The 27,352-nt window shown below is 43.9% G+C and overlaps 1 protein-coding gene across 10 annotated transcripts in view; it reads right to left on the bottom strand.

The window, feature by feature from the left end:
- Window positions 1–27,352, bottom strand: part of LOC108588901 (uncharacterized) — a 903,226-nt gene that overhangs the window by 391,977 nt on the left and 483,897 nt on the right. For all 10 annotated transcript variants that reach the window (XR_013528665.1, XR_013528668.1, XR_013528671.1 and 7 more), the window contains 3 exons: window positions 25,463–25,607; window positions 23,759–23,897; window positions 2,558–2,735 (listed from right to left, as the gene is read on the bottom strand). Coding sequence is in view for 1 of the 10 variants with exons in the window: in XM_078354323.1 (XP_078210449.1) it covers window positions 25,469–25,607 (139 nt within the window). In the remaining 9 variants the exon portion in view is untranslated. The remainder of the gene's footprint in view (window positions 1–2,557; window positions 2,736–23,758; window positions 23,898–25,462; window positions 25,608–27,352) is intronic.

Raw genomic sequence — 27,352 nt, 5'->3', positions numbered from 1 at the left:
CAATTTGAAACATTTTGACATATAATGTTTGACATAATAACATTTTGCATATACACACAGGAAACTGTCACCACAAATACCTATCACCCCTCAAAGTTTTCTGTTTTTCTTTGTAATTCCTCATTCTCCAAGCCCCTGACCCCTTTCCAAGCAAGCACTGATCTCTCTGTCACTACAGATTAGTTGACATTTGCAAAACTTTAAATAAATGAAGACATATATTATCTTTTGCTCAGGACACTGACTTTGAGATTCTCATTTTATACAAGCCTCAGTTCTCAATATATTACAGCCAAGAGATTCTGACAAAGTCGACAAGAACATACACTGGGGAAAGAACACGGTCTTCAATACGTGGTGCTGGGAAAGCTGGATATCCATACGCATATGAATGAAACTGGACCCCTATTCTCTCACCATATACAAAAATCAACTGAAGATGGATTAATGACTTAAAAGTGAGACACTGGACACAGCGTCTCATGACTGTAATCTCAACATTTCGGGAGGCCGAGGTAGGAAGATCAGTTGAAGCCAGGAGTTTGATGCCAGCCAGAGCAAATAATGAGAACCCAACTCCATATAAAAAAAAATGAAAGCAAGACTCAAAACTATAAAAATATTAGAAGAACACATAGGGGAGACACTTCAGGACATGGTTCTGGGCAAATTTTATGAAAAAGTCTATGGCTAAGGAAATAACAGAATGAAGAAACATGTGAAGAAACATATTTGTAAACTATGCATCTGACAAGAGATTAATATCCACAACATATAAGGAACACAAACACCACAACAGCAAATAATAATAAAATAAAAATAATAATCTGGCTGATTTGAAAATCAGTAAAGGATCTAAATAGAGATTTCTCAAATGAAGACACACAAATGGTCAGTAAGTTCAGGAAAACATGCTCAACATCACTAACCATTGGGGACAGGCAATCAAAACCACAGTGAGATGTTACCTCACCCTGGTTAAAATGCCTACCAAAAAAAATAAATAAATAAACAGAACAAGAAATGCTGGCAAGAATGCAGTGAAAGGAGAGCTTCTGCATACTACTGATGGAAATGCAAATCGGTACACTTATTGTGGGAAATGGTACGGAGGTTTCTCAAAAATTAAAAATAGAACTATCATATTATCCATCAATCCTACTAGTGTGTATATACCCAAAGGAAATGAAATCAGCATATCTGATTTCATGTATCCCATTTCAGTATATGGGATATCTGCACCCCATGTTCATTACAGCATTATTCACACTAAGCAAGCCGTGGAATCAACCTAAGTGTCCCTCAGTGGCTGAGTGGCTAAAGAAAATGGTGCATATGTGCATGGTGGAATACTATTCAGCCATAAAAAAGATGAAATCCTGTTTTTTGTAACAACATGAATGAACCAAGAAAATAATTATGTTAATGAAATAAACCAAGCACAGAAGGACAAATCTTGTTTGATCTCATCCATATGCAGAATCTAAAAAATACTGATCTCAGAAGCATACAAAAGAACAGTGGTTACCAGAGACTGGCGAGTGTAGGAGGGGAAAGGGAAGGAAGGAGAGGTTGGTCAGTGGGTACAAAGCTGCGGTTAGACGGGAGACATACATTCCAGTGTGCTACTGCATGAGAGTGACTACAGTGGACAACGTTGCACGGTACACTCCAAAGTAGCTCCAAGAGAGGATTTTCAGTGTTCTTACTACAAAGAAACGGCAGGGTTTGAGATGCTCCATATGCTAACTATTCTGATTTGATCATAATGCACACCAAGCCTCACACTATATCTCATAAATATATGTAATTACTATGTGTCAAGGAAAAACAAAATAAAACTTATTACAAAAAGAGTACGATTTGACCACCACCCTCGTCCCCTCCTTGATTCTCCTGGTGCCTTATGCCTGGTTTATCTCCTCTCCCACTGGGGTTAGTTGCTTCGCTGCTGCAGCTGGAGGTGGGCTTGCCTGGGCAGAGGCAGGAATCATCCACGGCCATCCCTGGAGGCAGGATCTGACTTCCCCCAGAGGTCCCAGAAGCTGGACACTGAGCTTCTGGGACAGATTCAGTGTCCTAATATTCCCCACTGGGAACCAGTTGGGGAGGTAGTGTGTATACTCTTCTATCCCAGATAGCCCTTTCTCCATTCTTTTTTCTTTTTTTTGAGACAGAGTTTCGCTGTTGTTACCCAGACTGGAGTGCAATAGCATGATCTCGGCTCACCGCAACCTCCGCCATCTGGGTTGAAGCAATTCTCCTGCCTCAGCCTCCTGAGTAGCTGGGATTATAGGCGCACGCCACCATGCCCAGCTAATTTTTGTATTTTTAGTAAAGTGAACTCACATAGATAAGTATTCTCTTAACAACAGCCACAAAACAGATTTACTCCTTTTCTCAGTCAAATGAAGATGGACTTCCTTATTTTCTCAAAGGGAGCATTAATTAAAAGTGATTTGAGCAAAGGATGGAGGCAACTGTTCACTGAGTTCCCCCTCTGCGCCAGACATGCTAAGCCTGACGGAATCCCATCCCATGGAGTATGTGTTTTTACCTCCACTTTATGGGTGAAGAAACTGAGGCCCAGAGGGGTCAATGACTTGCTCTTGTTCATCCAGAGAGTGACTGAGGGAGAAGGAATCGAGACTCTGCTGGGCTTGGCTCCAACACAAAGGCTGTTTCCAGGCCATTGTGCTGTGTATCTCCGGAACAGGATGATGTATAGGACAGACCTGGCAAAATAAACACATGACACTGTAAACATCAGACAAGTCAGATATTTGTCAAAGCAAATGAATTCTAATGCGAGCTGGAACAGGAGAGCTCTCCTGTCTCTGAAACCTCCATCCTACCCTTGAGTGAACAGAGTAATTATTGGTCGAGGCAAAATCACGGCATCTGTATAACTCATTAGCTCTTATTTGTTTAAAGTCTGATGGTGTATGACAAAAGAATTTGTTCCAGATGTCACATCGGCACAATAGAGCTTAACAGCCTGTGTTAGAAAAGCTCCACTGCAGGAAGACACAGGAGGCCGCCAAGGCAAAACAGAGCAGCTGGTCAGGACCAGCAGAACCCATCAGAGAGTCCCCACCTCTGGGCCAGGGACGTCTCCACAACCCACTCCCCAATCCACTTTCTGTCCCTCCTCGGCCATAAATTATTTGCCTATGACTCTGAATGTTAATGCTTTTTCCATTCCCTGAAGTTAAGGTATTTAAAGGGATTATTGATGTGTTTGATGCTGGAAAAATATCTTATCTGAAAAAAATATATAGACATGAGGACTAAGTTCTGAGTTATAAAATCTTGCCCAAATTCCTATCTAAGGGGTCTGGGGAGTCATGCCGCAAATTCCATAAATTCTCATGAGATGGGTTTTATTTAACCCTATATATCGTGACTTTGGTCTGACTCTCGCATAACATTATGTGACAAAGAAGAAAGTCAAAATATTTTACCCCAAAACATGTTTCTTTGCCATATCTTGAAATGGCCCTGCCAAGCTATTCTTTGTAGGGGAAAATCTGCATCTGTGAAGAATCTATGTTCACATAGTGCTCAGTCTTTCTCTTCCAGGCCCTCTGAACCCTAAAAAGATTAACTGAGAGTCTAGCGCCTTTTAAAGATCTGAATAGGAAGCATTAGTCATCTGCTGTCTCTAAGGGCAGCCACCAGGAGACTTCAAAAGAACCTTGGTCTCCACAATTTTGTCTTAACCTGTACATTTCCTTTCTATGGATTCCAGGTCTTTACACAACTCGACCAACTGTCAACCAGAAAATGTTTACATTTACCTATAGCCTGGAAGCCTCTGCTTTGAGTTGTCTTGCCTTTCTGAATGTATTTCTTTTTTTTTGAGACAGTTTGGTTCTTGTTACCCAGGCTGGAGTGCAATAGCGCGATCTCGGCTCACTGCAAACTCCGTCTCCTGGGTTCGAGCAATTCTCCTGCCTCAGCCTCCCAAGTAGCTGGGATTACAGGCGTGCACCACCATGCCCGGCTAATTTTGTATTTTTAGTAAAGATGGGGTTTCTCCATGTTGGTCAGTCTGGTCTCGAACTCCTGACCTCAGGTGATCTGCCCTCCTCAGCCCCACAAAGTGCTGGGATTATAGGTGTGAGCCACCATGCCCGGCTTCTGAATGTATTTCTTAAGTGCATTTGATTGATGTCTCATGCCTTCCTAAAATGGATAAAACCAAGCTGCGCCCTGACCACCCTGATTCATGTTCTCAGGCCCTCCTGAGGGCTGTGTCATGAGCCATAGTCACTCACATTTGGTTTAGAATAAATCTCTTCAAATATTTTACAGAGTTTGTTTCTTTTCGTTTGTTTCTTTTCATATATATGTCTATATTTTTTAATTGCATAAGTTAAATTACCAAATTCAGTATGTTTTGCTCACTGCTTGTCAGAAAGCTCAGTGCCCAATTTCCTACTCAAGTGCAAAGTGCTTCATTGCCTAATTTCCTCATAAAATTATATGCTGTATTAGAATTCTTCAGAGACACAGAGATTATACATAACGTCTGCCACAGTTACCTGCACTTCCTGTCAGGTCTCCACATGCAAGCCTGGAGCCTGAAAGTCGGAAGTCCTTCTTGCCTCCGGCTGAAGTCTCCCACCCTGATTGTCCAGCGGAGCTTCTCACAAGCTCCTCACCCAACCCTGCCATCTTAACTGTTCTTATGATAATGTAAATACATTATCGTAAGTGCAACCTCCACCTCCAGGCTTCAAACAATTCTCCTGCCTCAGCCTCCTGAGTAGTTGGGATTACAGGTGCACAGGACCATGCCCAGAAAATCTTTGTATTTTAGTAGAGATGGGGTTTCACCCCATTGGCTAGGCTGGTCTTGAACTCCTGACCTCAGGTTTCCACCGGTCTTGGCCTCCCAAAGTGCTGGGATTACAGGCGTGAGCCACCACTCCTGGACTTTACCCAGATTCCTAAGAGCAGCTCCTCTCCACTCAGTCCACTGATTCCAATGCTAATCTCCAGAAACCCCCTCACAGACACCACCAGAGGTAATGTTTTGCTAGCTGCCTGGGTATCCCTTAACCTAGTCAAGGTGACACACAAAATGAACTCTTACCTATGCGCACCCTGTTACATGTCTCCTTTTATCACCATTTAAATTCTCCTCTATCGTTTGTATGAACTGTTATTCCCTTTATCCTGGTTTATTATTCCCTTGGTGATTATCACCACCTGGCATATTATTTATTTGTAAATCAATTTGTTATCTCTCTCCTAACTCAAATGTAAAAACCAGAACTATAAAAATCCTGGAAGAAAACCTAGGCAACTTCATCTTGGACCTAGGAATGGGCAAAGATTTCATGACAGAGACACCAAAAGCAATCACAACAAAAACAAAGACTGACAGGTGGGATCTAATTAAACTTAAGAGCTTCTGCACAGCAAAATAAACTATTAACAGAGTAAGCAGATGACCTACAGAATGGGAGACAATATTTGCAAACTATGTATCTGACAAAGATCTAGTATCCAGCATCTATAAAGAATTTAGACCAATTTATGAGAGAAAAACAAACCACCCAATCAAAAAGCGGGCAAAGGATGTGAACAGACATTTTTCAAAAGAAGACATACATGTGGCCAACAAGCACTTTAAACAAGCTCAGTATCACTGATTATTTGAGAAATGCAAATCAAAACCACAACAAGATACCATTTGACACCAATCAGATTATTAAAAAGTCAAAAAATAACAGATGCTGGCAAGGTCGCTGAGCAAAGGGAACACCTATACATCACTGGTGGAGTGTAAATGAGTTCAACAGTCGTGGAATGCAGTATGGTGATTCCTCAAAAAGCTAAAAGCAGAACTACCATTCAACCCAGTCATCCCAATGCTGGGTCTACACCCAGAGGAATATAGATCTTTCTACCAAAAAGACACATGCACATCAATGTTCCTTGCAGCACTGTTTACAATAGCAAAGACATGTCATCAACTTGAATGCCCGTCAATTACAGATTGGATGAAGAAAATGTGGTACATATACACCAGGCAATACTATGCGTCCATAAAAAAGAATGAGATAGTGGGTTTTGCAGGAACATGGATGAAGCTGGAGGCCATTATCCAGGAACAGGAAACCAAATACTGCATGTTCTCACTTGTAAGTAAGAGCTTAATGTTCAGAACTCATGAACACAAAGAGAAGAGACACTCAAAAAGAAATTCAGGGCATTATGAATACTGTGCACTCCTATTATTAATACATTGTAATATATAATAAAATAATTACAGAACTCACCATAATGTGGAATCAGTGGGAGACTTGAGTTCATTTTTCTCCCATCTGGGGGTGATGGGAGACAGTGAAAGATCATCAGGCATTAGATTCTCATAAGAAGCGCGCAGCCTGGCTCCCTCCTGTGTGCAGTTCACAGCAGGTTTCACGCTCCTATGAGAATCTAATGCCCTCGCTGATCTGACAGGAGGCAGGGCTCAGGCGGGAATGTGAGCGATGGGGAGCAGCTGTAACTACAGGTGAAGCTTCTCTTGCCTGCCACTCACCTTCTGCTGTGCAGCCTGGTTCCTAACAGGCTCGGAGGACCGGCTGCAGTCTACACCCTGGGTAACCCGTGCTGGCGGGTTCCATGGCTTTCAGCTTCAGTCTTGTTGGAGCTGCCTGCATTATTATGGCTTCCCAGCCAGGCATTCACTGATAGAAGACAACGCTGCCCTCCAGCTAGGTCTGCTCAACACCTGTTGTTGAACTGGAGTGGTTTGTGCAGCTGACTTTCAGCCCGTCTCCATCAGCTCAAATGCTCACACGTTTTCCAACCCTAGCACCTTTTTATTTTCCCTTTCACATCTCCCTGCTCCTCTCCAATCCTCCAAGCACAGTTATCTGAACTTGGCTGTTGCAAAGATTTCTTCTGTGTCTTTGGGATCTCTGTGCTGGTGCTGTTTCAACCAGTCTGAACTTCCCTTTGTCCAAGGCTGCCCCTCCCTGCTCTCCAACCCCTCCTCTCAATTCTTTTTCCCTTAACTCCTTCCTTTGCCACCATGCGGTTCTCAGCCAGGTCAAGCTAAGTGCTCTGTAGCACGCAAGCCCCGAGACTCAGTGGCTTAAACCCAGATCACAGCCCAATATGCGTCCATGGGGTAGTTGATGAAAAGAGTCAAACTCTAAACTGTTTGAAGAGATCTCTTCCGAGCCAAATATGAGTGACCAATGCTCACTGACAGAGTCCTCGGGAGATCCTCAGAACATGTGCCCAAGGTGGCCGGGCCACAACTACATTTTTTGTTTTTGCTTTTTACATTTTAAGGAGAGATAAGGCATCAATCAATACACAGAACACATACATTGAGTCAATCCAGAAAGGTTGAAGAAATGGAAGTAGGAGCTTCCGCGCTGCAAGTGGATGCAAAGATCTTTGGATTGGCAGTTGGTTGAAAGTGTTATTACCAATAGGAAGGAATGTCTGGGTTAGGGTTACAGTAAGGGGTTGTGGAGACTGAGGCGGTATCAGGTGGATGAAGCCTCCAGGTGGCAGGCTGCAGAGAGAATAGAGAGCAAGTGTTTATCAGACTGAAAGAACCTGTTTCATCAGTAATTCCAAAAGGAAGGAGGGGATGATGAGGCACATCTGGCTCCGCCTTCCCATCATGGCCTGAACTAGTTTTTGCAGATTCACCTTGGGGTGCTTTTGTCAGAGAGAAGGGATCCATTCAGATGGTTTGGGGAAGAGCTTAGAATTTTTTTTTTTTTTTTTTGGATTACAGGTTCATTCAAAGACCCACACTCGGCCGGGTGCAGTGGCTCACGCCTGTAATCCCAACACTTTGGGAGGCTGAGGCGGGCGGATCTCGGGGTCAGGAAATCGAGACCATCCTGGCAAACATGGTGCAAACCCCGTCTCTACTAAAAATACAAAAATTAGCTGGGTGTGGTGGCGCACACCTATAGTCGAGCAGAGATCATACCACTGTACTCCAGCCTGGGCAACAGAGCAAGACTACATCTCAAAAAAAAAAAGGAAGCATTCATCTTCTCACGAGTCTTTGTATTAAAAGAAAATTCATAAGGTTAACCTCCTTACTTCAAGCGAGAAGGCATTTACTGAAACATTCATAAATGTGTTCACTCCGAGGAAGACATGACATAAAGCCCCACACTCTGCTATCCCCGAGTACCCGCAGAATTCTCCCCTAGTACCTGCAGACATTCTGCAGCCGCTAGAGATACAAGGGGTAGAAAGGGGTGGAGCGAGCGTCAGCCTGCTCATAGCCCATCGTCCAGAACTCAGCCACAGCGCCCTCCACTGCAGGGGAAGCTGGGAGGGTTGCCTGGCTGTGTGCGCAGGAGGAAAAGAGGGTGAACATTGAGCAGGCTTTGCCCCAACTAAGATCACAGGATCTCTTGAACATGACCTTATATATACATATTTGCAAGTCCTGGGATTATTCTGTGGTTACAGGGACTAGGCTAGAGGAAAGAATGGGGTAGATTTAATATTGGAAAGTCAGTTACTTCATAGCTGTGGTGGCTTGATTAGCGGAGATTAACTAAAAGATCCACGTTGTTCCATGATACTCATCGCATTATTTATGCCGTACCATGCACTGTTTTCTTTCGCTTTTGTTTTGTTTTTCAAGATCAAAGTTTTGCTCTGTCACCCAGGCCAAAGTGCTATCGCTAACTCTGCTCACTGCAACCTCCGCCTCACAGGTTCAAGCAATTCTCCTGCCTCAGGCTCCCAAGTAGCTGGGATTACAGGTGCCCACCATCATGTTGGCTAATTTTTTTTTTGTATCTAGCAGAGATGGGGTTTCACCATGTTGGCCAGGCTGGTCTTGAACTCCTGACCCCAGGTGATCCACCAGCCGCGGCCTCCTTAAGTGTTGATTACTGGTGTGAGCCACCGTGCCCAGCCCATGAACTGTTTTCTAGGCACTTAGATATTATTTACATCGCAACATCTCTGTGCCATAGGTACTACCGTTGTTCCCACTTTACAGATGAGCAAACCGAGGAAGAGACGTGGGTAACTTCCTCAAGATCACGCAGCTAATATATGGCAGAGCTGAGATCTGAACCCTGTCACTCTGAGTCCCTAGGATCTATGCATATGGCAATTGTGCATATTCACAACTGGGATATTCTGCCCTAAAATGGGATGTAGTCAGCCAAGGCGTTTTCTTGGAGGCTAAAATATACGTGTGAAGATGTGAGCGTCCCATCCACAAGCGTTGAGATATGCTGCATTTTTATGGCCCACATGTAGGAGGAGCCCATTCTCCTACTTTTCCATCTCTTTTTTATTTTTTAAATTTATATTATTTATATTTAAAAATTAGAGATGGGGGGGCGTCTCACTGTGTTGATCAGGCTGGTCTCGAACTCCTGGGCTCAAGCGATCTTCCTACCTCAGCCTCTCAAAGTGCTGGTATTACAGGCACGAGCCTTTAATTAATTTCATTTAATTCAGATGGAAGGCACCTAGGCTTTTCAGTCTTTTTCTTACACAAATGGTTATAAAAGACAGCTGGTGTTTAGCAGTTTGCTCTTTAAATTATATCTGCTGATGCTGAGGGTTATAAAAGAGGAATCAGAATGCTTCACCTTCCAATTTCTGTGCTCCTTCTGAATCTCAGCATTTCAACCATTAAAAGATGTTTAATGAGTACCTACTATGTGCCAGCCATTTTTCCAGGTACCAAGGATTGCAGGAGATGGAGAAAATGTGACAACTAAATGCAATGAGTGCTCCTGGGTGGCATTTTAGATCCTTAAGGAAAAGAGGCATCATGGAGCAATAAGCCAAGCATATCAAGTGCTCACCTCTCAGCTGCCAATAGGTCATTACCTAGTATGATATCAGCTGCTTATGAGTGACTCAAAACTGATAGAAACAAGGATGGCCAGGGGCATTGTCTCCTAAGGATATTTAGGCTAAGACATGAATGGCACAAGAGAATCCACCCTTTTAAAATGTGGAGTGAGAGGCTGGGTGTGGTGGATCACATCTGTAATCCTAGCACTTTGGGAGGCTGAGGCAGGAGGATTGCTTGAGGCCAGGGGTTTGAGACAAGCCTGGGCAACATAGGGAGACCCCATCTCTACAAAAAACAAATAAAAAAAAATTAGCCAGGTGTGGTGGTAAATGCCTTCAGTCCCAGCTACTTGAGGGGCTGAGGTGTGACGATCACTTGATCCCGGGAGGTTGAGGCTGCAGTGAAGCATGATCGCACCACTGCACTTCAGACTGGGTGACAGAGCAAGACTCTGCATTAAAAACAAGTGAGATGAGACAATTCAGGAGGGAGTAATAGCATATTCAAAAACTCTGAGCCAACAACTTCTTCTCTGTTGATAATTATAGAAGTGTCTTTTCCTTTACATTTTCGTGTGTGTGTGTGTGTGTGTGTGTGTGTGTGTGTGACAGTCTCACTCTGTCGCCCAGGCTGGAGTGCAGTGGCATGATCTCGGCTCACTGAAACCTCCACTTCCTGGATTGAAGTGATTCTCCTGCCTCAGCCTCCCGAGTATCTGTGATTGCAGGCACCCACCACCACGCCAGCTAATTTTTGTATTTTTTTTTTTTTTTTTTTTTGAGACAGAGTTTTGCTGTTGTTACCCAGACTGGAGTGCAATGGTGCGATCTCGGCTCTCCGCAACCTCCGCCTTCTGGGTTCAAGCAATTCTCCTGCCTCAGCTTCCCGAGTAGCTGGGACTACAGGCGCACACCACCATGCCCAGCTAATTTTTGTATTTTTAGTAGAGACGGGGTTTCACCTTGTGGACCAGAATGGTCTCGATCTCTTGACCTCGTGATCCACCCGCCTCAGCCTCCCAAAGTGCTGGGATTATAGGCATGAGCCGCCACGCCCGGCCTTAATTTTTGTATTTTTAGTAGAGACAGGGTTTCACCATGTTGGCCAGGCTGGTCTCAAACTCCTGACCTCAGCTGATCTGCCAGCCTTGGCCTCCCGAAGTGCTGGGACTATGGGCACGAGCTATTGCGCTCAGCCTATTTTCTATTTTCATAAGTCTGTTATATTTATTAGCTGAACTTTTACTATAAGGAAGAGCTTTCTTTCTCTATTTATATATATCAGAATGAACCCAGAGATTGTTATTTGATTGAATGGATTATAATCTAGAATACTTACTGTTTTGAAACCATTTTTTAAAAATGTAGTCCAACAGTTAAATTGATTCGATGTTTACAGCCAGCCAGGCTGTTTACCATAGCGTTACTGTTCATTTCTCGGTTGGCTGAAGTTTATCATCTAGTATTTCTGTAACAAGATGCTGTGGGATTTATTTTTCTCTAAATTCTTACCCACCTTAAAATGGTCTTTTTCTCTGTAACAACTTTATTGAGTTATAATTCACATACCATGAAACTTATCCATTTAAACTGTACAGTCCAATGCTTTTTGGTATATCCACAGAGTTGTCAAACTATCATCAAAATTTTAGAACATTTTTATCACTTCAAGAAAGAATCTGAGGCCGGGCATGGTAGCTCATGTCTGCAATCCCAGCACTTTGGGAGGCTGAGGTGGGCGGATCATGAGGTCAGGAGTTCGAGACCAGCCTGACCAACATGGTGAAACCCCATCTCTAGTAAAAATACAAAAATTAGCCAGGCATGCTGGCAGCTACTCAGGAGACTGAGGCAGGAGAATCGCTTGAAACTGGAAGGCAGAGGTTGCAGTGAGCTGAGATTGCAGCATTGCATTCTAGCCTGGGTGAAAGAGCAAAACTCCATCTCAAAAAAAAAAAAAAAACAACCAGAAAAGAAAAGAACCCAGTATCCGTTAGCAGTCACTCCGCATCTGCCCAACCTTCACCTGCCTCCCAAACCTAGGTAACAACTAATGTACTGTACTTTCTGTCTCCACAGATTTGCCTACCCTGGACATTTTATGTAAACGGAATCATACAATATGTGGTCTTTTGGACTGACTTCTTTCACTTAGCACGTTTTCAAGTTTCACAGATGTGGTAGCAGGTATCAGTAGTTCATTCGTTTCTATGTTAAATAACATTCCATTATATGAATACACCACAGTTTGTTTATCCATAATGTGTGTTCTTTCTACGTTTTTTGGCGATGATAATAAGGCTGGTATAAACATTTGTATAAAGTTTTTGTGTGGACATATATTTTCATTTCTCCCGGATACATGCCTTGAAGTGGAATTTGCTGGGCCATGTAGCAATTCCGTGATTAACACTGTATCAACCAAACTGTCCTCCAGAGTGGCTTCACCAGTTTACATTCTTACCAGCAACGCCCAAGGTTCCAATCTCTCCCCATCCTGACCAACACTTAGTATTAGCTCTCTCTCTCTGTTTCATTATAGGCATCCTAGTGGGTATGAAATATAATTTCATTGTGGTTTTGATTTGCTTTTCCCTGGTGGGTGCTTTGTACATTTTCTTTGGAGAGCTGTCTTTCCATGTTTTGCCCATTTTTAAATTAAGCCATGTTCATGCCATTACACTCCAGCCTAGGCGACAGAGTTAGACTCTACCTCAAAATAAATAAATAAATAAATGAAAAAGAAAAAGAAAATTTACAAATAGCCCATGGAAAAATGAAAACTCACAAAGTGAGAGACAGGGTCTGTTTGTCACCCACGCTGAAGTGCAGTGGTACAGTCATAGCTCACTATAGCCTCAACCTCCCCAGGCTTAGGTGATCCTCCCACCTCAGTCTCCTGGTGCATACAGGTATGCACCACCATGCCTGGCCAGTTTTTTTGTATTCTTTTGTACAGACAGGATCTTGCATGTTGCCCAGGCTGATCTCAAAGTGATCTGCCCACCTTGGCCTCCCCAACGTGCCGGGATTACAGGCATGAGCCACTGCACCCAGCTGTTTTGTTTGCTGTTCTCAACTCTTTTCTTCTTAATAATTCCTGTGCTCTCAGATATGCTAATTCTTCTTTGTCCTTCCTTTAACACGGCTTGTATTTCTCAGTAGCTTTATCTTTCTCTTCTTCTTCCTGCTTGTTCACTTCTTTCATCCAGCTTACATTTCATCTCTGCTGTCTTGCCCTATCTTCTCTGCATGCTGCTATTTCTGCTTGAGCTGTGGTTTTATAAATGCCTCATTAAGCTTTGCTTTACTGAATGAAAGCCTGGTGACACTGGTCCTCTTGCCAAAGACCCTATTTTCTCCCATGCATTTCTCATTTGCCGTTTCCCTCTGTCCCTTTCCTCCTGTTTTCTTTCATAGCTTCTATCTTAGTCTCTTTTATATTATGGTTTGTCTTTGACTGAAATGAGCTTTTTTTTTTTTTTTTTCTGAATACAATTTACAGAAGCATCCTCCTGTGGTGGGAGGGCCGGGGGCTGTGATTTAGGCCAGAAGTTATTCTCCCTGCTTAGGACTCCTGATGCCCACGTAAGCAGACCCTGACTCCTCCAAGGCAGCAGGAGCCCTCTCGTTCCAGACCCTGTGCCTCACCCTGCCTCAGGGATGGACTTCTTCCTGTAATGGGGATGCATTTGTCACAGGGCTGTTCATTTTAAAGTGTTCTTAAGCATCCACAGAAAATGAGTCTAACAATATGACATCTGTGGCTGTCTCTGCAGTGTGTTGTTATAGGATGCTTTTATTCTTTTTCATTGGTTTGTTGGACTTTTTATATCTTCTTTTCTTTTGAGACAGGGTCTCGCTCTGTCACCCAGGCTAGAGTGCAGTGGTGCGACCTTGGTTCACTACAACCTCCACCTCCCGGGTTCAAGTGATTCTTCTGCCTCAGACTCTTGAGTAGCTGGAACTACAGGTGCGCACCACCACGCCTGGCTAATTTTGGTATTTTTAGTAGAAACAGGGTTTCACCATGATGGTCAGGCTGGTCTCAAACTCCTCACCTCAAGTGATCTGCCTATCTCTGCCTCCCAAAATGCTGGGATTAAGGGCATGAGCCACTGCACCCAGCCTATATTTTCATTTTTAACAAAAATGTATATTCCTTCTATAATCGTAAAATCAATACATTTTATTAAAAATGGAAGTTTAATCAGTACGAAAATAGAATGACTAATTGTTATTTGAGAGCACAACAGGGTGACTATAAACAATAACTTAATTTTACGTTTTATTTTCATTAATTAATTTTTATTTTTTAATTTATTTGAACTTTTATTTTTAAGTTCAGTGTACAAGTGCAGGTTTGTTACCTAGGGAAGCTTGTGTCATGGGGATTTTTTATACAGACCATCTCATCACCCAGGTATTAAGCCATTTTCATTTTTCTGGATCCTCTTCCTCCTCCACCCTCCACCCTCTGAAAGGCCCCAGGATGCGTAGTTTTCCCCATACGTCTATGTGTTCTTATCATTTAGCTCCCACTAATAAGTGAGAACATGCAGTATTTAGTTTTCTGTTCCTGCATTCGTTTGCTGAAAATAATGGCCTCTAGCTCCATCCATGCCCCTACAAAGGACATGAGCTTGTTCTTTTTTATGGCTGCATAGTATTCCGTGGCATGTATGTGCCACATTTTTTTATCCAGTCTATCATTAATAGACATTTATGTTGATTCCATGTCTTCGCTATTGTGAATGGTGCTGCAATGAACATATGCACACATGTGCCTCTATAATAGAATGATTTATATTCCTTTGGGTATATACCCAGTAATAGGATTGTTGGGTCAAATGTATTTCTGTCTTTAGGTCTTTGAGGAATTGCCACACTGTCTTCCACAATGGCTTAACTAATTTACAGTCCCTTAATTTTACATTTTAAAACAACTTGAGGGTAATTGGATTGTTTGTAACTCAAAGGATAAATGCTTGAGGGATGAACAGTCTCTTCTCCATGATGTTCTTATTTCACATGCTTGTATCAGAACATCTCACGTACCCCATAAATATATACACCTACTATGGACTCAAAAATAAAACATAACATAACATAAATAAAGGCGGCTGGCCACAGTGGCTCACACCTGTAATCCCAGCACTTTGGGAGGCCAAGGCGGGCGGATCACCTGAGGTCGGGAGACTGAGACCAGCCTGACCAACATGCAAAAACCCCGTCTCTACTAAAAATACAAAATTAGCTGGGAGAGGTGGTGCATGCCTGTCATCCCAGCTACTCAGGAGGCTGAGACAGGAGAATCACTTGAACCCAGGAGGTGGAGGTTGTGGTGAGCCAAGATTGTGCCATCACACTCCAGCCTGGGCAACAAGAGCAAAACTCCAGCTCAAAAAATAATTAATAGATAAAGCGATGATCCTCCCATGCTCCCTCAAAAAGTGAAGTTTGCACAGCTACAGTGGAATGAAGGACAGACTTGTGTGTGGGGCGGAGGAGTCAGATCTACAAGCCATATCTCTGAAGCGCCCAGCACACATAGACAATGATGGGAAAACTGGTGTCATAGAGTTCAGATCTAGCAATACAAGAGGAGCCACTGCAGTGAAATCTTTGGACTAAGGAAAAACAAAAAGAAATCCCAACGTGATGCTGGACAGGGTTATCATCATAGTAACGATAATTCCCATGTGAGAGGGAGCTAGAGCTCTGACAGGTCTGGTTAATTTCCCCAAGGCTCTCTCTCCTTTGTAAAGATGCCGATTAAATCCTGCTTTTCTAATTCCACGTCCCCAAGACTATCTAATCCTTCTTGCCCACTTATTAGCTCTCCAGCTGGGGTGACTCAGAATACGGTGATGCTATTCACCAAGAGAGGGAAGACGGAGGAGGGAGAGATAATGAGCCCTGTTTTGGTCAGGATGAGTTACTGTGAATGTCAGACTGGCAGCTCCGCTGCTGGAATAACACGAAGGGAGATGCATCATTTTATGTGAAACCCCACTGTTTCTGTCACCTCGTTCCTGTCAGTCAAACCAGGAAAGAAAATCATGTTTCTAGAACGCTGCTGGTGTCTGTCTTCCTCCCAGGATGAAACCACCTAGTGAGGATGACACTGGCAGTGAGGCTCTGACAGCGCCTTCTCTGAGTCTTCCACGAGCCAAATAGCATCAGGATCATTTCTTGGCATCCACCTTGCTCCCAGCTCTTGGTCGGGGGCATTTCCGGCACCCTCGGGGATGGAGGTGGACTGGGCGAGCAATGACAGCCTTACTGAATTATCCCTGAACCTCAGAGATTCACCTTCCCTGTTGCGGCCCTGAGCAGCTAGCCTTGTGGGAATTTTACCATGGCTGAGGTTTTTCCTTAAGATTGACAAACACAGCATCTGGAATGATTCTGTTTTTTTACACAGATCGTTTTGCCAAGACTGATTATGAAGGTTCCAGAACAACCATCACAACAAAAACATATCTAGCCAAACGATTGCAACCTGTGTGTAATACACTTTTTGCAAAAGACTCAGTTGTTGAACTGCAAGCCTATTTTTTAAGCACTTCTACATGGAAAACAATAGTAGTGTACTATTTGCTTTTTCAGTTGAGATCGTATTATATGCCTGCAACCTATATATTTTTATTTTTGTATCAGATGTGAATTTAAACTCAGACTCTGCCACTTTTCCGTTCTGTTCCCTTGGGTAAGTTAGTTTCTAACCTTAATTGCCTCATGTACGAAATCGTTATAACAATATCAATTTCATCATACTCTTGTGAGGACCCTATTAAATGAAATAATACATAGAAAACATTAGCACAAATCTTGGAGCATCGAAAGTGCAAAATAAATAGCAGCTATTATCAATACGCTTTTGCAAAAGACAGTACTGACACAATTTCCACAATTGTGTACATCCGATGCTCTTTCATGAAGACATTGCCTTGTACACAATTCCAGTGTGGTTTTAGCGTTTGAGAATGAATGGGGCTGCCATGATGCATTTAAAGGTCTTTCTTCTTGGGTCTTCCTCTACAAGACTGCACAGAACTCCCTACTCCAGCATTTATGCCAGTAGAGTATGTTATCAACATCGAATAATAGGCGGGTGGATCACCTAAGGTCAGGAGTTTGAGACCAGCCTGCCCATCATGGCGAAACCCCATCTCCACTAAAAATACAAAAAATTAGCTGGGTGTGGTGGCCGGCACCTGTAATCCCAGCTACTTGGGAGGCTGAGGCAGGAGAATCACTTGAACCTGGAAGGCGGAGGTTGCAGCAAGCCGAGATTGTGCCATTGCACTCAGCCTGGGAGACAAGAGTCAAACTCCATCTCAAAAACAAACGAAGAACCATACAATGGCAATGTCTAGGAAGTAGGAATGAACTCTAGATAGTAAAAAAAAAAAGGGAGAGAGAGCAGAGACCACTTTTCGTTTTATATCCCGATGTGTCCCAAGCATCTGGTACGTAGCAGGATCTTAAAGACTGAATAAATAAATCACCTTCTATAAGCCAAACGCCATGCAGGAGGCTTTGCCACTCTGCTTTCATAGAAGAGTCAGAGATCCCTCCAACATGCCTTTATCTCTTAGTGGGTGGGCTTTATAGAAACCGAACTGACACCAGGCAGATGAGCAAGAGAAAAGTATACACATTTTCTTGGTTTCACCTGCACATGGGCATCTTCGCAAGAGGGTGAAACCCAAGTGGTGAAAACAAGATGCTTTTGTACTTTTTAGTCAAATGACGAAATTGGGAAACGGCAGGAAAAAGAAAATCTGGCTGGGGCAGTACATTTTCTAGGGGAGTTACTAGGAGATGTACAGGGGAGTGAAAAAGAGGTTGGAGATAAGGACACATCATTTTTTTTGAGACTGAATCTTGCTCTGTCGCCCAGGCTGCAGTGCAATGGTGCGATCTCCACTCAGTGCAACCTCCGCCTCCCAGGTTCAAGCAATTCTCATGCCTCAGCCTCCCGAGTAGCTGGGACTACAGGCGCGTGCCATCACGCCCAGCTAACTTTCTGGATGTTTTTAGTAGAGATGGGGGCAACATGGGTGACATAATTAAGTACATTTATTCAGGTGCTTTGCAGGCTTCCATTCCAAGTCTGTGGTGACAAGGCTGTTTTCTCATCCAGGTATGAGAAATCTTTCATGCTTGCTACATGCAGGAAGAGACAGGTCAGCAAGCTCTTTCTCAAACTACAGTTTCTCCAATGTTTACAACTTGATATAATCAGGATCCCAATCTGGTATATTTTGAGATGGGATGTCCCTCATTCCTTTATGTCCTTTAATTTTCCTCTATCTCCTTGAAAACGGACTGATCCTTGTATCAGTGAGGACAGGCTGACTTGTGCTATGGTAACAAATAGCCCTCCCAACTTGGCAACTCATAACAACAGATTCTTATTCACACCACATTTCAAATTGCTGATCAGCTGATAGCTTAGTGCCAGATTTTCTGATTCCAAGACACAGGAAACGGAGCAGTCACTCTTGCTAGTCTCAGGGATGCAGAGAGAGAGAGAGAGAGAGAGAGAGAGAGAGAGAGAGAGAGAGAGAGAGAGAGAGAGAGCGCGCGCAGGTGAATCTCAAGCTGTCTCTCAGCTCACAGCCAGAAGTGACCCAGTTCTGTTGTGCCTCCGTTTTGCTGGCGAGCGTGTTATCTGACCATGTCTATTAAAGAGGATGGGATAGGAGGAGTGCCACTCTATTAAGTTTCTGGAAGAAAACATAGAATTTCTAAAGAGTCCTTGTTTCCTTACAAGGGAAACTGAGGCTCTTGATAAAGTCACTCGGCCAGGTGTTCAGGAATTGAATACTGATCTGTCTCACTCCAAGGCACCTGCGCACACTTTGTCTTTTCGGTCACTTCTTTCTCATGTCTTCACGGTGCCCCAGTAAGGCTGGTCTTTGTAGAAGATCTGCTTTTTCCTAGATTTGAATAGTCTGAGTAAACAAAACCAAGTTGCCATTTCCTATAAATATCAAACACCAGGAATTCTCTCCCAGGCAAGAAGGTTCTCTCCAGAACCACGGGAATCGCTAGTTGGCAAGGCCCCAGGTGACACCAAGAAGTTGGCCTTTGTCACTCTGATGTGGCCCAGATTTCCAAGCTGTTGAGATCCACGTGCCAAATGATGTCAGGATTTGTTGCGGAGAAGCTATCCTTGTAATCCTGGGAGATAATCTCTATTCTCTAGGAGAGGAAGAGAGCTTGCCAGAGCTAAAGACGCTCAACAAGGCCAAAATACTCCCTGAAAGAAAGTTCAACAGTTTTCACACGACCAGAAGACCACGTAATTCAATCCCCAGCCTCCATTTCCAAAATGGCTGGCTGGCTCAGCTTTCTGCCCTACAAAACCAGCATGCAAATATTGTTACTGCTGCTCCAATGTCAGCAAACTCTTAGAATATTTCTCCTTACGTAAATGTAACGGAGGAGGAAAAAGCATATGCCTTCTTTTCTTTCTAAAACAACCACTTAGTAAGTCATCACTCCTCAGCGGCCATTTGGAAATAGCACGGTGATTTGAAGTCAATTCTTTTTTCATTTTCTCAGTCACTCTCCTTCACTTACGGGGTGAGAGTCTCAGTTGCATTTTTTAAACACGCTCTGGAAACTCACGGTTCACAGGCCACGAATCGCGGGATGCCGCATCCTCAGCCGCGGAAACCTTATCCAAACCGCCTACAAGAGTCTCGGCATGGGCTGATGTTGCCCAGCCATCTCTTATGTATTCAAAGAGTATCAGACGATCACAGGTCACAAGGAAGCACACAGGAAAAGTAGAAAAGAAAAGTAAACCTTTGCAAGATTTAGTTTAGTGGCTCTCAACTAGGGATGTGAATCAGCTTCTTTGCACAGCTTTTTATAATCTCTACCTGCCCAGGGCTCATCCCAAATCATTGAATCTGAACGTCGGGTATGGGCCTACCCGCATATGATTCCTGCTGCAGCCTGTACCACTGAAGAGCCATTGTTTGTCTGAGATACAACCTGAGGTTTGCCGACTTATGCCAAGGAAATCAAAAACGCAGACACAAAAGGAGTGAGATTAAGAGCGGAGGTTTAATAGGCGAGAGAAAGAAGAAAAGTTCTCTCTCCTGCAGAGATACAGGGGCTCCTGGGTGGGCCTTCCAGTTCCAAGGAAATGCCTGGGGTTTTACAGTCTGGCTTGAAGAGGTGCTGTCTGATTTACATAGGACCCAAAAGATTTTACCTGGACAAGTTGTGCCGTTTACTTAGCGGGAGAAGAGGCTGGCCATCCCAACCTAATCTTTCATTATGCAGATGTGTTCTCTACCCGGCCGGCACCATGGGGACCGGGTAGCCCTTTCTGATTGGCACACCTGCCAACATTTCACACATGCAAGCTTCCAGCTTGCTCATCTATGTCTGCAGCTTGATGTTACCGGCTGCTCTTAGTTAGAAATGATTTGTGGTGAAATTCCATCTCTAATAAAAATCTTACCGAGGGCTCTCTTCCCCTCACTATCTGCCTATTTCTTTTTATCTCCTGTATTAGAATCAAACCACCATCAACAGCCACCTTTCTCAGGAGACACCAGGAAGACACAGACGTCAACCCAGTTGAAGGTAATGTTTAGACAGAGCTTCACTTTGGGCAACTGAACACAGAAAACTTTACCTGTGGCTTAACTGTGGCTACCTTTCATCACTGGAAGGTTTAGTACGTTCTATAAGTTGGCCTGGAAAAGCAGGTTGAAAATATATGAACGCCATTAAATCTTGTGGAGTGGAAAACTTTCTTAAAGAGTAGATTGGCTTAAAGGGTCTCTGCTAAACAAAGGAGAATTTAAACATTCTTCTTCGGGAGGTTTGGTTTTCTTTAGAAGGGGTCCTCGTCTACTCCTCCCCCAGAGCTACCCTACTAACTGGTGTCAACCTATAGTCTGGTTAGCAGGGGTCCTGATCTAGAACCCAAGAGGGGGTTCCTGGATCTCAGGCAAGAAAGAATTTGAGGAAAGTTGACAGAGTAAAGTGAAAGCAACTTTATTAAGAAAGTAAAGGAATAGGCAAGGCCTGGTGGCTCACACCTGTAATCCCACCACTTTGGGAGGCCGAGGCAGGTGGATCACCTGAGGTCAGAAGATGGAGACCATCGTGGCTAACACAGTGAAACCCCATTTCTACTAAAAATACAAAAAATTAGCTGGGCGTGGTGACACGTGCCTGTAGTCCCAGCTACTTGGGAGGCTGAGGCAGGAGAATCCCTTGAACCCAAGAGGCGGAGGTGGCAGTGAGCCGAGATCATGCCACTGCACTCCAGCCTGGCGCCTGGCAATGGAGAGAGACTCTGTCTCAAAAAAAAGAAAAGAAAGAGATGGCATTTTGCTCTTTGTTGTGCAGGCTGGAGTGCAGTGGCGTGATCTTGGCTCACTGCAAACTCTGCCTACAGGGTTCAAGCAAGTCTCCTGTCTCAGCCTTCCCAGTACCTGGGATTACAGGTGCCTGCCACCATGCCTGGCTGATTTTTGTATCTTTAGGAGAGACAAGTTTTGCCATGTTGGCCAGGCTGATCTTGAACTCCTGACCTCAGATGATCTTCCCACCTACGCCTCCCAAGGAAGCTTCTACTTTATCACTGAAGGCATGTGTTTCAAGTTGCACCAGCTGTGTTCTGGACAACTCTTTGGATGCCTTCTTTTATAAAGTGTCATTGAGAAGTTGAGAGGATACTGAGATAGCAATCTGAAAACTTGGTTCAATTTTTTTTTTTTTTTTTTGAGACGGAGTTTTGCTCTTGTTACCCAGGCTGGAGTGCAATGGCGTGATCTCGGCTCACCGCAACCTCCGCCTCCTGAGTTCAGGCAATTCTCCTGCCTCAGCCTCCCGAGTAGCTGGGATTACAGGCACGTGCCACCATGCCCAGCTAATTTTTTGTATTTTTAGTAGAGATGGGGTTTCACCATGTTGACCAGGATGGTCTCGATCTCTTGACCTTGTGATCCACCCGCCTCGGCCTCCCAAAGTGCCAGGATTACAGGGTTGAGCCACCGCGCCTGGCCGCTTCTAATATCTTATACAATGTAAATGCTAGGTAAATGATTGTTACACTGTAGAGGTTTTTTTTTTTTTTTTGAGATGGAGTTTCGCTCTTGTTACCCAGGCTGGAGTGCAATGGCGCGATCTCGGCTCACCGCAACCTCCGCCTCCTGAGTTCAGCTAATTCTCCTGCCTCGGCTTCCCAAGTAGCTGGGACTACAGGCACGTGCCACCATGCCCAGCTAACTTTTTGTATTTTTAGTAGAGATGAGGTTTCACCATGTTGACCAGGATGGTCTTGCTCTCTTGACCTCGTGATCCACCAGCCTCGGCTTCCCAAAGTGCTGGGATTACAGGCTTGAGCCACTGCGCCCGGCCACAAGTTTTTTTTTAATTCATATTTTTCATTGTCTTTTGTTTAATTTCCGTTTGTTTGTTTGTTTTGATAGAGTCTGAGTCTCTCAGTCTGTCACCCAGGCTGGAGTGCAGTGGCGCCATCACAGCTCACTGCGGCCTCAAACTCCTGGGCTCAAATTCTCGTTCCTGCCGCAGCCTCCTGAGTCACTGACATCACAAGCATAAGCCTCCCACATATTGTTGATTCTTGGTTGGTTGGTTGAACCCATGGATGTAGAACCCACAAATATAAAGAGCCAGTTGTATATAAAAACCTTCGCACAATGCTTGACACATAGCAAGTCCTTGATAAATGATAGTTATGAGTCTATTTTGATAATCAAACAATAAAACTGGGAGTTCACTACTAATATGCTAGCTCATAAGGTCAATACATAATAATAATTATTATTATTTTGAAACAGAGTCTTGCTCTGTTGCCCAGGGTGGAGTGCAGTGGTACAATCTTGATTCAATGAGACCTTCGCCTCCCAGGTGCAAGTGATTCTCATGCCTCAGTCTCCTGCTCCATAAACAATTCTTGAATAGGACTAAATCAATGGCTGCAAGTTAATGGGCAATCAGTGCCCAGCTTGCCTGAAGTCCAAGTAGGGTTGAGTGCAATTGCAAGGGGAAAGCTTTAACATTCAGCTCATTCCAGAACATGATGTGTTTCTTTCTTTCGTTTTTTTGAGATGGAGTCTTGCTCTGTCAACCAGGCTGGAGCGCAGTGGCACGGTCTCGGCTCACTGCAACATCCGCCTCCTGGGATTAAGGGATTCTCCTGCCTCTGCCTCCCAAGTAGCTGAAATTACAGGTGCACACCAAGACACCCAGCTAATTTTTGTATTTTTATGGAGTCAGGGTTTCACCATGTTGGCCAGGCTGGTCTTGAACTCCCGACCTCAAGTGGTGCACCCACCTCGGATTCCAAAGTGTTGAGATGACAGGTGTGAGCCACTGCACCCAGCCGGATCCTGTGTTAGGGGTTTCATGTGTGTTACCTTGTTGGATCCTCAAACCAGGAATTAGCAAATGCTTTCTATAAAGGGCCTGACAGTGACTATGTGAGGCTTTGCAGGTCATCTGGTCCCTGCTGTGGCTACTCAGCCACTGAAGTATAAAAACAGCCACAGACAACATGTAACTGAATGAGGTTGGCTGTGTTCCCATAAAATTCTATGAAGAAAAACAGGCAGCTGGGCCGAGCTTGCACACGGGGCGCAGTTGGCTGGCCCTGCCCCCATGGAAGGAAGCTGGTTGTTAATACCCATTTCACAGGTGAGCAAATGAAGCACAGAGAAGAGATTAAGCAACTTCGCGAAGACTGGGTAGGTTGTCAATGGTAAACCCAGGGTGTGTCCGATACCAGGCTTTACGTAAATACTGTGTCCTAGCGGTGCAGGAAGAGAGGAGCCTTAGGAAACAGAGATGGAGGAGCGGGCCTTCTCCAGAAGCCTGCCTCTGCTCCATGACCACAAGCCTCCCGAGTTCCGCACCAGCAACTCACCATTCCACTGCTTCTGCTCTGATGTGACTGTGAGGCAGGCGAGTTGACCGCTGCTCTCTGTTCTGTGTAAGAACCCAACTTCTGGGGGGGTCTTTAGATATTGACAACAGGGGGTCTCTAGATAATGTTTCTTACTTTCCTAGGAATGGAAATAACATTTTTTGGTACATGTATTAATGGCATTTACTGATTTAATAATTAAATTTTTGAGTGAGTATGTGTCTCTCCAGCATGTGTATATATGCCAGACTAATATATACCATATACATATAATATGTAATTGTATTTTATATAAAATAATGTAATCATTATTGTTATTATATATTATATAAAAATAATATAATCATTACTGTTATATATTATATAAATATAATCATATATTATATAGAATACAATCATTTAATATATTATATATTATATAAAACAATATAATTATGGATTATTATATATTATATGCAGTAATATAATAATTATTATATATTACTATAAACTTTATATTTTATCTATTTCTATATCATAAAGTCAAATGATTCTTTTTTGAGACAGAGTCTTGCTGTACATGAGACTGTATATACAGCTGTATATGCTGTATATACAAGAGAGTCTTGTATATATAATACATATTATATTGTCTATTTTAGTAATATAATATATAGTGCACTAAGTACTGGAAATACACCATGAAACAGTAGAAATGGCAGCTCCCAGCATTAGCCTTGTTGAAATGATCATCTTCGCCTGTATGGGATCGATGACATTCTTATTTAGGTCTATAGAGTTTATCTGGTTCCTGTTTGAATTATTCGATGGACTCTTGCAACTTGAGATAAATACTATTAACCTCACGGTAAGGGTGGAAAGTCTCAGGCTGAGAGCCGCACAGAGTTGCAGAGGGTCGGTGCTTACGCTGAGTCTTCATCTGGGGACCTCTGTCTCCCAACCCCCACAGCCTTTCCTACTACGCCTTGCTGCTCTGCTATTCCACAGCCATGCCCTGGGCCACTCTCCCTCACCACCTCCAGCTGGCAGCATCTTTGTCTGAACTTTATTTAACCTGGCTCCTTTCCAGGCCCTCTGGCAGCTGTCCCAGTTCCCGTTGCTATCTGCCTGGCATCTCCCAGGTTCATTTCTTAAGCTCTTATCCTTCTTTGACAGCCAAATGCCCTCTATTTTATTTTCTCCCTTGGGCACACTCATAGGATGGAGAAAAGCCGAGAGATTGTTCACTTTCTTAACAGGAGCTGCTTTCAATTCAGCCACAGCTGCTATACCTTTCAGAAGTGAGATGGATCCCAAGACAGATGGCTCAGCAGTGACTATTTTAAGCCCTAGAGTCACAAGAACAGATCCAAAATAACTCAGTCCAGCAGGGGTCATATGCAGAGCAGAGCTTGCTGGCTTTGAAGAAAGCATGACCCTAGATATTTGGAGTCGCTGAGTTAAGTCAGCGCTGGTGTTTTCTAGTTAGTAAGACTTTTTCAGAACAGTTTTCTGTGCTGCTGTTTCAGGAGAGACTTGGCCCCATGTTCTCAAAAAATCCTCCTCTGATACTTCAAAGCTCTTATTTGAATATTTGTTGCTGCTATCAAAATGTGTACCAGGGGACATTCTGTTGAGCCTTATGCATCAGTCACCAAATGGCAACAAAAATGCCGTGTAAGAAAATACCTCATAATTCTGTGACTTTCAGCAACAATCACTTACTCTTTTTCACATGCCTGGACTTGGCTTGGGGTCAGCTGATCTGCACTCAGGCAGGCTGATCCTGGCTCCAAGTTGTAGATTTGCTTCCTTAGCTATCATCCTCCTTGGAACACCTGCAAGCTCTTCCGAGCATGTTCTCACAGCCCTGGTGGAAACGCAAGAGAGAAAGTTTAACGACACATGCATGTTTCAAGCTCTTGTTTGCATATGTCTGCGAATAGCACATTGGCCAAAGCAATTTACATGGCCGAGCTCTCCATCAATGGGGCAGGAAAGATACTCTATCCAGAGTGGAGGAGGGAGGAACTGCAAAATTACACGCCAAAGATTGTGGCTAGGAGGGGAGTGAATCATGAGGAACAGCAACACCATTTCCCATGCATGGGCTGCAGAGCATCTGGAGAAGAAGGCTCTCTAGAGCGCAACAGAGAAATCAAGTGATTCTTTTCCTTTCTGGCAGCTGTGGCTACTCATGACCCTTTCCTCTCCAGGGAGGAGTCAAGGCCACAGAAGATGGTTTGACATCTCCCTTTGGAATGACCTTAAATGATCTCTGCACTCTTTTGTAAAGACTGCTTTCTTCTTGTCTGCCCACTGAGTGAGCTGCCCGTCGCTGTGGAATTCTTCAAACTGACTCCTCAGAGGTATTTAAGAGATTTCAGGGCTGGGCATGGTGGCTGACACCTATAATCCCAGCACTCCGGTAGGCCGAGGCAGGTGGATCGAGACCATCCTGGCCAACGTGGCGAAACACTGTCTCTACTAAAAATACAAACATTAGCCTCGCCACCACACCAGGTGGTAGAAGCCAAACCTACCTGTAGGGATTTTTATATATAAGGACCGTGGAACAGCAGACTGTGCAATTGACAGAACCCCACCGAGCTCTCCACCCCACACGCCTCCAGGTAGCGCACGGAGCTTTGGTGATAGAAGCACCCTCCCCCAGGATCATGGGGCAACATCCAGCACCTTCTGTCTCCCATCACTCTATCCCTTTTGGCCTCCTTGATGTGTTTATGAAATTTATCACCATATGACGTTATTTATTTTATCTATGTATTTCTTTATTGCCTGACTCTTCCACTGCTTCTTTTGGGCAACATCTCCATCTCGTTTAGGGCTGTATGCCCAGAACCTAGACTCTACACAGGGTATTGATCAAGAAGGGATGTAATAGATATTTATTAAATAAGTGAATCAATGTGCAGACCGGTTGCACTGTGTAGTGCTAGATAGGTGTTCAATATATATTCATTTCCTCCCTCCTTGCCTCGCTTCCTTTCTCCACATGCAGATTACTATCCCCGCCTAAAACCCTCCTTCATTTTGCATGATTCTGTAACATTTCCAATGTGCAACGCCAACCTCCCTTTAGCTGTATTAACGTTTGGAGCTAATGGTGATCTCAGAGGGGAAAAGTAGCGAGTCCCGGCTCAGGTAGACCCGTGAGTTTTGAAATTCAGAGGTCAGAGGGCACTTTACAAGCATCGGTATAACAGCATCTCCTCAGTGTCTAAGAACAGCCTCTCCAGTTTGTCCTAGGAGAAAGGAATGTAATGACTGTCTGCTGCATGAGCTGGTACTTGGCTGCTGTGATAGAAAAGATACCCTTCCTTTGTTTTTGTTTTTTTTTCCAAGACAAGGTGTCACTCTGTTGCCCAGGCCAGAAGGCAGTGGCATGATCATAGCTCACTGCAGCCTCCACCTCCTAAGTTTAAGTGATCCTCCTGCCTCAGCTTCCTGAATAACAGGGACCACAGGCATACGCCACCATACCCAGCAAAGTTTTAAAATTTTTTGTAGAGATGAGGTCTCATCATATTGTCCAGGCTGGTATACCCTTCTTTTTTTTTTAACCAAAAGAATAGAGAAGTTTTTAGGATTTGT

Source organism: Callithrix jacchus, chromosome 2, assembly GCF_049354715.1.
Source record: "Callithrix jacchus isolate 240 chromosome 2, calJac240_pri, whole genome shotgun sequence".
Taxonomy (NCBI): Eukaryota; Metazoa; Chordata; class Mammalia; order Primates; family Cebidae; genus Callithrix; species Callithrix jacchus.
Note: the sequence above shows the minus strand (reverse complement) of the source record. Positions and strands in the feature narration are given on the sequence as shown.